This window comes from Sorex fumeus, unplaced genomic scaffold, assembly GCF_029834395.1.
Source record: "Sorex fumeus unplaced genomic scaffold, SorFum_2.1 ptg000151l, whole genome shotgun sequence".
NCBI lineage: Eukaryota > Metazoa > Chordata > Mammalia > Eulipotyphla > Soricidae > Sorex > Sorex fumeus.
Window position 1 is genome coordinate 3,870,263 of NW_026606208.1, and position 10,880 is coordinate 3,881,142.

General features: G+C 55.6%; 1 protein-coding gene across 1 annotated transcript in view; it reads right to left on the bottom strand.

Annotated features, from left to right (window-relative positions):
• BCL2 (BCL2 apoptosis regulator) overlaps nucleotides 1-10,643 on the bottom strand; it is a 169,410-nt gene extending 158,767 nt beyond the window's left edge. The window contains exons 1-2 of the mRNA XM_056106993.1: nucleotides 10,556-10,643; nucleotides 8,219-9,112 (exon numbers count right to left, since the gene is read on the bottom strand). Coding sequence (XP_055962968.1) covers nucleotides 8,219-9,091 — 873 coding nt within the window. The 5' untranslated portion in view covers nucleotides 9,092-9,112; nucleotides 10,556-10,643. The remainder of the gene's footprint in view (nucleotides 1-8,218; nucleotides 9,113-10,555) is intronic.
• Nucleotides 10,644-10,880: the final 237 nt, after the last annotated feature.

The window sequence follows — 10,880 nt, forward strand, 5'->3', positions numbered from 1 at the left end:
CCTGTCTCACTGTACTTATAGCTTAGTTATAAGTTATAATGAAAGCACTGCTGAAAAGTTTTCAGTCCTTAAAAAAAAAAAAAAAAAGGAAGCTGGCAGGATTCCACAGAGGAAAAGGCAAAGGAGATAGTCATGAAATGTTCGACTCCAAAGTGCCAACTCCACATTCCTGCTTTATTTGGGGGGATTTAAAAAAAAATCAGATGGTCTGGTTTTATCTAAAGCTGCTTCGATTGGCAATGCCTTTTACACCTGCACTGACTCTAAGGCTGAGGTTGACAGGTAGCAAAGAGGCAGTGAATGAAGAAAACCAAGTATTTTTCCAATATTCGTTTAGAAAATCCCAATGTCACTGAGTAGAGGAGTTGGCTCCGATTCTGTCTCAGAGTTAACACACAGACATAACAGAAAAAAAATGTGCCAAGAAAGAGTTGGAAAAAGTCAAGATAAGACAATACGCAACCGTGGCGGCTTGATTAGAGCACCAAGTGTCAAAAGTCTTCAACTCTGTGCTTTCTCAGCTTCAGAAGCGACAGCTGAGAACAGAGAAATACAGTCACTTGGAACTATCCTGAGAGATGGATTGGTCTCAATGGAAAAAAAAAACTCCCTTGAAACGCTAAAATCTTCACTTGCCACAGAGGAACCCAGGTTGTTTGGAGAAGCCAATAAAGGAAAGAACAGTCAGAAGCTTCTGACTCATTACATGGAAGCCTCCGCGAGCGGATGGGCTGATTATTAACTAAAAATGGAAAATGGCTCCATCCCTAAATTTTTTGAAGGCAACACCAGGAGTTGAAGGGAACACACATCTTCCAAATAAAGACTTTCCCAGCCCACCCGCCCTCTGCCATGTGCAGTGTGTGCTCTGTGGAGAGAACCTTCTAGAGATGGGGTGAATCCTCTCCTTGGCCCAAGTAAAGGTCTCTGCTACGAAAGGTCACGCCAGCATGGCAGGAGAGTCCCTTCTGATGGTGTCGCATAGGGCTTTGGGGAAAGTCCTCGCGGGTCGAGCGACCTTAGTTACGATGGTGAGTCACAAGTCAGCTGAGGCGAGACAGAAGGTCGGACCTGCAGAGATGAGAGCGAGGACGCAGCCAGCAGAATCTCTCCCCTGCCCCGGGCAGGCAGGCCAGTGTCTGCGGCCAGAACTCTCTCTCCCCCAGCGGCCCCTGCGGCCAGAAGCTAGACTAGAGGAGGGCTGAGGGTCTAGCCTTGGGTGTGCCCCTCGTCTGCCCCCTCTTTCGGATTTAGGGCACGAGGTCTGGTCTTGCGGTGACTCCGCCCTTTCCAGGGGCTGCACCTTGGAGGCTTCCCCGGGGCAGATGGCACACGGCGGGCAACAGCAGGAGCACGCAGGATACGGGGGTCCCCACGAGAAAGCCTAAAGGGTTTGGGGGAGACCCATGCGATGGACCATTCAATCCTCCTCCCCAGAGGAAGGTCTGCGGGGTTTACTGGGGAACCAGAGAGCTCAGTGCTTATCACAACAAGAGACGCCCTAAAAACAGGGATTTTTTGAGGGGGTAGGAGAGAGAAAGGAAGGCAGGCAGGGCACTTACAAATAGCTGACACCCTGCAGCGTGTCCCTGAGCCCTGCCAGAAGTGATCCCTAAGCACAGAGCCAGTAGCACCATTGGATGTGCCCCTTCCCAACTAAAGAAAAGAAAAATCATTTTGAAGTGATTTTCTGAGGCTGTTTTGCAAGTATGATGACCCCCATCTGCAGAGAGAGAGAGAGAGAGAGAGAGAGAGAGAGAGGAAGAAGGACAGGAGGCTCAACTAGAAGGACAGGAAGCTGAAGAGGGAACTCCCCGTCGCCCCCCGCCATGATCGTGGGGCCAAAGGCACTTTGGGGTCCTGCCAGCAGCACTTCCAAGAGAGGACCTCTTCCCAAACCCAGAGCACTGCCACCATCACCCGCGAACCAGTCCTCAACTCTCCCCTTCCCTCTCCCAAAGGAAACACTTCTCTTCTCCTTCAAAATCCTTTGGTGTTTTGGGGGGGCTTGGAGCATTAGCACAGTGGGTAGGGCGTTTGCCTTGCACGCGGCTGACCCGGGTTCGATTCCCAGCACCCCATATGTTCCCCCAAGCACCGCCAAGACTAATTCCTGAGTGCATGAGTCAGTAGTAACCCCTGTGCATCGCTGGGTATGACCCCAAAAGCAATAAATAAATAAATAAATAAATAAATAAATAAATTCTTTGGTGCTTTTTAAGGGACTGGAGTGGTAGCATCGCAGGTAGGGAGCATGCCTTGGATGCAGCCAACACCGTTTCAATCCTGGGCACCCCATCCGGTTCCCATGAGCCCGCCAGGAGTGAGTCCTCAGTGCAGAGCCAGGAGTCAGCCCTGAGCACAGTCGGGTGTGGCCCAAAAACAAAACAAAATCGCTTTGTGCTTTTTTGCTACTGGAATGATGTAAGAAGGACAGTTCAATCCAAAAAAGCTCTCCGATCCATCCAATCAGAGCCCTGCCTGTCTTTTCACTTGAAAAGAACCAACAAAACACTAATTCAGAAACTGTAGGCTGGTGTTTATTAAGTCTTCTCGATGCGCAAAAAAAAAAAAAAAGAGTTCCTCATGGGTGAATATTCAAGAGGGGGCTCCCCTGCTTCTCGGTTCTCAGGAGAGGACAACTGTGTGAAGGGTCGTTTTCAAATGACCTATGTTTTGAGTCAGGCCTCAGGCACACATGAACGGCCCTGGGGTTAGAAATAACTTTTGTGAGACAAAGACTGAAGTCTATGCAAAATAACCTGTACCTCCGTCTCCCCCTTCCGCCCCACAACCCCGGGAGTCGAGTGAAGGGTCGGGTGGAGCAGCTGTGGGGTGACTAAGTTTACAAACACACCACAGCCTCCGCCAGGGAGGTCAGGCCGGCCAGGGTAGCGCTTGCCTTCCTGTGCCCGACCCTGGCACCAGGGCGTGGCATGCAGAAGACTGGGTGACTGTATGATGCCTGGCCGGGGATTTCCACCGCTGTTCCCGTTTAGACACCAGACCCCCGGTAGGCAGCCTTCCACCAAAACGCGACCAAGGGGAGCGGGGAAGCTTCACGAGGAAGCCAGTTCCTGCAGGATCTCCGGGACCCAGGCCAGGGAAGAAGCTCCTGATTTCCAGGTAGCTGCCCGCGCTGAATAAGGGGGATCAGATTCCCTTAAAAGGGCTTCACAGCACCTCTGACCTCAAACACAGGGTGTTGGGGGGGGGCAGGGCGGTGCTCTCGGCTCTTTCTCTACAAAGACTGAGTTGTTTTCCCAGCACAAATGCACCTCTACGGAACCACCGCCACTGAAGATGAGATCCGCGATGGGGAAGGTCAGGAAGATGGGAGACAGGGTGGGAGACTTTTACCGATACACCCCCAGGCCTGCCTTCCAGGAGGGTGCCTCGTTCCTCCGGTGGATGAGGCCCGGGAGTAGAGCAAAGGATCCGACTTGGGCTCAGGAAAGCCACTCGGGACTTTCCATCCCCGGCGCCCTCGTGGCATTTAGACAAACAGGCAGGCACGTGCCGGCTCGAATCAGAGATTGCTCAAAAGACCAATCAGTTCCCCCTCGAAAGCACGCCTCGGAGGAACAGGATGTGTACAGGCGAACCCCGTTTCCAATAGACAGCCGAGAGCACAGAGGCCCCGACAACAGAAACGAGAACGGAGCCGAGGGTTACGGTTTGGCCAGCTGCAGGAACAGCGCCGAGCGACGGGGCGTGACGGCCGCGCTCAGGGCGACGCCAGCCTCTTGGTCCCTGGCAACTATGTTATTGCATGGGGCCGCGCGTGACTCTCAGCAGCAGGAGAGATGCACTTTCCCAAGGAAAGTTCATCGTTAAATATATTATTTAAGACGAGCTCCTTTTCAGGCTATTTTTAATCCTATGCGTTGGCTGCCAAAACTGGCCGTAAGTAACCGATCCTCGGCCTCTAGATTGAGGTCTCTTGGGGTCGGCATCCCAGCGGCAAGTGGCCTGGCCTTCCTGCTAATCGGTTTGCGGAGTTCGGACGACGTAGAGAAAAGAGAAGCTACTGGGGCTGGAGCGACAGTACAGTGGGTAGGGTGTTTGCCTTGCATGCAGCTGACGGGGGTTCGATCCCCAGCATCCCATATGGTCCCCCCAGCACCGTCAGGACCAGTTCCTGAGTGCAGAGCCAGGAGTAACCCCTGTGCATCGCGGGGTGGGACGCAAAAAGCAATAAATAAATAAATAAAAATTTAAAAAAAAAGAGAGAGAAGCTACTTGCTGAACAATGAACAAAAAAGGAAGGGAACCTCTGCTAGATGGAGAGGACTAACTTCCTGCTCCCTAAACCTCAAAGACCAAAGGACACACACACATGCGCGCACCCACACAAACACACAGACACACATGCATGCACACGCATGTGTCAGACCACCATGTCCTCGACCAAGGGAAGCCTATGTCCTATTTAACCCACTTCCTTAATCCGTTCTGGTGTCCCCAACTCACTACGCCCGAAATCTGCAGGGGGCCGTCCAGACCCACTCGACTGGCCCACAGGCCAGCCACACACCTGCCCCAACCCTCTCTCTTCTCTTGAAGTAGTCTCGGGACTCGAAACTCCTCAACAGAAATGAAACTGTGTTAAGTGGATGAAATAGTAACAGAGCTGCTCAACGCTGCCTCTCCCACCTTTAACTGGAGGAGAAAAGATCTGAGCGGAACGGGGCCAGCCGTAGCAATACAAACTGGGCAGCTTCTCTCTCCTCACTCTCCACCCCCATCTTCTCTCTTCCACTCCTCTCTCCTCCCTCCTTCTCTCCCTCTGCTCTCTCTCCTCCTCCCCCTTCCCCTGCCTCCAATCTCTCCTCTCTCCTCTCCTCTCCTCCCTCCCCCTCCACACCTCGCTTGCCCTCCTGGTCCGGTCCCTCTCTCCCATCTACCTTCCCCAGGGGGCAGATGACACGACTGAGGACACCTGGGAAAGTAACCAGGATTTTACACACCTGTGGCTTCCTTGGGAAGGGACAGTGTGTGATGCTCCGAGACTGGCGGTCTTCCTGCACGGCATCCCTGGGTGTCAGGGAAACTGAACAGGTTTGGCATCTGGAATGAACGAACCTGAACCCGAACCCGTAGGGGTCCTAACTGAGGAGCTCTGGGGTGGCACCTCCGGAGCCCCCAGGGGCTGGACATACTCCAAGTGGCGGGGTCTGAGATAGTTCTAGAATCACTGCTCTCTCTCTCTCTCTCTCTCTCTCTTTCTCTCTCTCTCTCTCTCTCTCTCTCTCTCTCTCTCTCTCTCTCTCCCCTCTGCAACTCTCTGGATGCCACACGATGCCTGACTCAGACTTCAGATAAAGCCACTCTCCACTCCGCACCCAATTTCTTCATCAGTCTTGACTCGACTGGAGGCTCAGAGAAGCCTCTTTATCAAACCAAACCCAGCTGTCTCTGCATTAGGGGACCTGGGACGCCTGCAGCTGTCTTCAATCCCCGAAGGTTCTGATTTTGCAGCAACAGCAACAAAATTTTTTATAAAAAAAAAAAAAGAAAAGAAGACTTCAAGTCTGAGCCCCCACCACTATTAGTATCTATCACGTATTACATATTAGCTGGTCTCCTTGGCCCTGGAAATGGTACAAGTCATAATGGAACGGCCAAAGAGTGTGCCGATCTCCTTCTGAAGTTTGACGACGGTTCCTAGTGGCACTTTTGTCACACACAACACTTAGAAATGACAGTGTCAGAGTTGCAGACGTGACTGGTGCAAATCTGTATGCCAAGGGCCTAAAATAAATAGGTAGAATAACAACGAACATTTAAAGAGATGGGTAGGGGGCTAGAATAATAGTACAGAGGATGAAATGATTGCCATGAGTGCAGCTGACCCGGGTTCAATCTCCAGCGCCCATTGTAGCTCCCTGAGTACCGCCAAGAGTGAGCCCTGAGTGCAGAGCCTGGAGGAAGCCCTGAGCACAGCCACAAAAATAAAATCAACAAACAAACAAAGCTATGGGCCAATCATTTGTAACTGTCACATACCACCACTGCTATGTCAACACGTCCAACGACAAGACCACATTTCCTGATAGAGACTTATCTTTCGCTCAATTTCTCCATCTTCTGATAGAGTAATCCATCTTGATGCTGGTCTGGAAACTCCTCCTACAGATTTTACCGTCAGTCACTTCTGCTTCTATATGATTTATTTGTACTCTAAGAGGTTTTTGTCCCCAAAATGTTATCACGTTCTACACAGTGTTTGTGTGGTCTGGCATCATGAAATGTAGCCTTGACATTTATCAGCCTCAAATACCTGGAGACCACAAAAACGAACCTACTATAAAAACTCTACTTTGAAAGAAGAAAAGGCGAGGCTTCGCCTCAAAAGAAACCTCAATTGTGTGGACGGGATTGCAGTGCAACTCAACAACAAGATCAAGGTTACATCTTAATTTCCATCATAAACATATGTCTCTGCTCCCATCTTTTTATTAAATTACCCAGTAAATGACAGTTACCTCCTTGGATTTCTTTCAACTAAGGAGACGCTGAAAAGAATTTTTTTGTTCATAGAAATATAAAATGGGAACATTTAAATCAGTTTTACTTTGGTTTTAAAATGATCCTTTTGGAGTTTGGAAGTCCCTACCTCTTTGGTTATGGTGGTTAAAATTAAAACCACCTACTTGGCCAAACATTGAACGAAAATATTCTTTTCAGCTTTTAGTGAATTCTTCCAGAATTACTAAAGACCTGATCATGTGGGCGCTCAAGAAACCAACAATTCACAAACAGCGTCTTCATTTTAGCAACTGAAATGTGGGTATTTTAGAAAGCTGTACTTTTCAACATGAAACAGCGGCATCAATATTTTGTCAGCTTGGATCCCCTGGCATCAGATGATGTCCCTATCTGCTTCTCCCCTTCTCTCTTCCGGGGTCCTTGAATACCAGAAGACTCGGAAGAGCCCTCAGGAATACAACCTGCTCCTTGAAAACTAACCCACATGTGGTCCTTTTAGGATCTGCCGGTCCCCGATAGGTATGAAGAACGTTACCAGTGATGCCCTAGAGATTTGACAGGGAGGCCCCTGTGGCAGCCTTCTTCCAGGATTCAAAGCGACTCCAGAAAGTTCTCCCACAAGAATCATGTATGCCTCCTCCATGTTTGTTATAAACCAGTCGCTTCTGACACCAGGCGAGGACCTCTAGCGCCATTCTCCAATCTCAGCACCTGAACTCTCCCCCGCGGTTATCACACCCCCAGCGGACCTGTCCAGTCCCCAGCACACACCCAAGCCCTGCACAGGTGCCCTTTCAAGGGACAGGCCGGCGCCTCCCACCCAAGGCAGGGACAGCAACCACCCGCGGGGGCCTGAGTCTGGGTTTCTCGCACTCTGGCCTCCATGTGCCCGAGTCTCCAGGGCAGGAGACCACAGGGGGTGGGCACGCGGGGCAGTGAAAGTCGCGAGATGGAAATCGCAGCCAACTGGAAAAGCATCCTCGGGGGACAGAGAACACAACGTGGGCGGCCAGTGCAAAGGCGGTCATTGCGGAGACGGGGATCCTCGAAGGCAACCAGGACCGCGGTGCAGGTGGGACATTTACAGCCCCGGGGCTTCTGGGAGGCGACCTACCTCTTCACGAACACCGCTAGGCTTCCCAGGAGAAGGGGCTCCCCGGATTGTCCGCTTCGGGCAGAATTTTACTAGGTGCTCAGGGAAGGGCCAACCTTTGGGCCTGGAAGCCAGGCAGTGGGGACCCATTTTAGGAGGAGGGGCTGGTTGAGGATCCAGGCGGCCCATCTGGGGGGCATCATCTCAGGTGATGGGGGCGTGTTGGAACAATGCGTGCACGCAAAGTACCATTCACGGTATTATAAATCCTGGCTTTATAATTTAAACGGCTTCTTAAAAAGTAAGTTCAGAGGCAGTGTCTGCAATCCTCAGTTGCTCAATCAGGTAAAGGTGATGCTGGGGATGCAGGGGACCCCTCTCGCCTCCCCCAAAATAAACCTAACCCACAATTTATCCCGAGGGTCTCCAGGAGGGACCTTCGGGTCCTCAGTAGGGGCCAACACCGGCTCAGGAGAGGTAGACAGATGGCGGCGGCGGATCCCAGGTAAGACAGGTGGCAGGTGGAGGCACCCGCCCCAACCACCACCCGAGGCCCCTTCCCAGGCCGCGGCCGCGCGCGCGCGCCCCCGCGCCACCACCCCCAGCCCGCGCGCGCGCCAGGGGCCCACCTACCCAGCCGCCGTTATCCTGGATCCAGGTGTGCAGGTGCCGGTTCAGGTACTCGGTCATCCAGAGGGCGATGTTGTCCACCAGGGGCGACATCTCCCGGTTGACGCTCTCCACGCACATGACCCCACCGAACTCGAAGAAGGCCACGATCCTGCCCCAGTTCACCCCGTCCCTGAAGAGCTCCTCGACCACCGTGGCGAAGCGCCCCCTGGCGCTCAGGGGCGTCAGGTGCAGCTGGCTGGACATCTCGGCGAAGTCGCGGCGGTAGCGCCGGGAGAAGTCGTCGCCGGCCTGGCGCAGGGTCAGGTGGACCACGGGGGGCACCGGGCTGCGCGCGGCCGCGGCGCCCGGCGTGGGCGGCGGCGTGGGCGGCGCGGAAGGCGGCGAGGTCCGGGCCGGCGCGGCGCTGCGCGCGGGCGCCCATGAGAAGATGCCCGGCGCGGGGCCGGCGCCCGCGTCGCCCGCCTCCCACTCGTAGCCGCGCTGCGCCAGCTTGTAGTGGATGTACTTGAGCACGATCTCGCGGTGGTCGTAGCCCGTCCTGCCCCCCGCCTGCGCCATCCTCAGCCGCCCCGGGCCCGCAGCCGCCCGCGCCGACAGGCCCCGCTCGCCCCCGCTGCCGCCCCGCGGCCCCGCCAGCCCGGGAGGGCAGCTATAATCCAGCGCTTTTATTGGATGTGCTTTGCATTCTTGGATGAGGGGGTGTCTTCGGTCACGCGGAACCCTCGATGCTGGTGTTCCCCGCTCGGCGTGGCGACGCAGGCGATTTCCAATCCCCCGTTGTTGTTTCTTTTTTTTAAAAAAAAAAAAAACAAAACTCAATCCCTTTTGGAGCTGGAGTTCACGAGGCACATTATTACGAGTTTTTGTTACCATCCATCTACTTCCTCCGTGATGCTGAAAGGTTCAAAGAAGAGAAAGAAAAACACTCGTAAGTCAAAAATCAGGTGCATTTTCCTTTCACACACGCGGGGACAGGACGGACTCACGCACACGCACACACCCAAGTTACGGAGGCTGGGGAAAAAAAAGAATAAAAGAGGAATGGATTAAACTGCCTCTCAATGAAACTTACTCCCAGGCACTTAAGAGGTTTCTTGGTTGGGTTTTTTTTTTTTTCCAAATCGCAACTGTTTCCATTGAAAGTTACAGTCAACCGATTTCCTGTGCAAAGAACTTACTTGTAATTTTTTTAGGGACAGCCTGAGCCTCGGTCACGTTGCGTTAATTTGTAACAAACCCAACAAATGCACGAGGCAAGAATGCCATCAGTCTTCCGAACTCTCCCCGGACCGCGGCTTTGAAAACTTCCGAATCAATCAGAAGGTGGAAGGTGTGTGTGCGTGTGTGTGCGCGCGCGTGTGTATGTATGTGTGTGCGCGCGCGCGGGCGCGTGTGTGTGTGAGCGCGCGCGCGTGGGCGTGTTGCGAGTAAGGAGTAAAATCAGGAGAATTTCCAAGTTGATTGCCGGCCGAGGAGTCTCCTTCAGTGAAATGTCAATCCGTAGGAATCCCGAGCGGAGCTCCGGGGAGCACGAGCGAGAGGGGAAAAAGGGAAGCAGCCCCAGGCAGCAGCGGCGGCGGCGGCGGCGGCAGATGAATCGCAACGTGCAGTCCGGGCTTGGCCGAAGTCCGGGGCTCCGCGCGCCCCCTCGGCGGTTTCCACGCGCACGAACGCGCGCGCAGGCACGGGCATGGGGCTCCGCACCCGGGAGCCGCGCGGGGACGCCGGGCCGGGGGCGAGCCGGGCACCGGGGCGCGAGTCCTCTCCGGATCCCAACTCCGCCCGGCGGGCAGAGCCGCCTTTTTCCGAAAGAAGCAGGAGGAGGAGGAGGAGAGGGAAGAGGAGGAGGAGGAGAGGGAGGAGGAGGAGGAGAGGGAGGAGGAGGACGAAGAGGAGGAGGAGGAGGAGGAGGAACGGCGCCGGCGGACGGGGAAGCGCGAGCGAGGCAGGACGCGCCCGGCACCCGCGGGCCGAGCGCGAGCAGCCCGCGCCGTGTGTGGCGGAGCGGGCGCGGGCGGGGGAGGGCTTTATTTTTCCCCTCTTTTTCCTAAAAAGGATGACGGCTCCGAACTTCTCCCCCCCTGGACCCCCTCTTCCGCTGCACCCCACCGGCGCACCCCGCCTCCGGGCCGCGCACCCTTTCTCCTCCTCCTCCTCCTCCGGGCCGCCGCCGCCGCCGCCGCCTCCCCCCGCGCTCCCGCCGCGCGCGCTGCCCGCTCCGGGCCCACGGCGGCCGCGCCGGCGGGGAGGCCCCGGGCCGGCACCTCGGCGGGCGGGCGGCGGGGGCGGGGAGGAAGGGGGCGGGCGCGGGGCGGGGGGCCCTCCCGGGCCTCTTACTTCATGCTCCGCGCTCCGCGCCCGGTTTCCTGTCCCGACGTCACACGGTTCATTCAAAAAAAGAAGAAAGAAAAGGGCCCTCCCCGGAGCCGCCCCGCCGCCCCCCTGCGCGCCGCCGCCGGGCCCCGGTTAAAGGCGCCGCGACACATGGCGCGCCCGGGACGGGCCCCCGCCCGCCCGCCAGGCCCGAGCGCTGGGTGGCGCGGCCGGCACAGGCCTCCCGCGCGGCCGCGGCGCGGTGGGTGTGCGCGGGGCCTCCTCCGGCCCGGGGCCGGCCCCGGCGCGCGCGATCGCGGGCGGGGCGGGCGTTGGGGGGCTGGGGGGG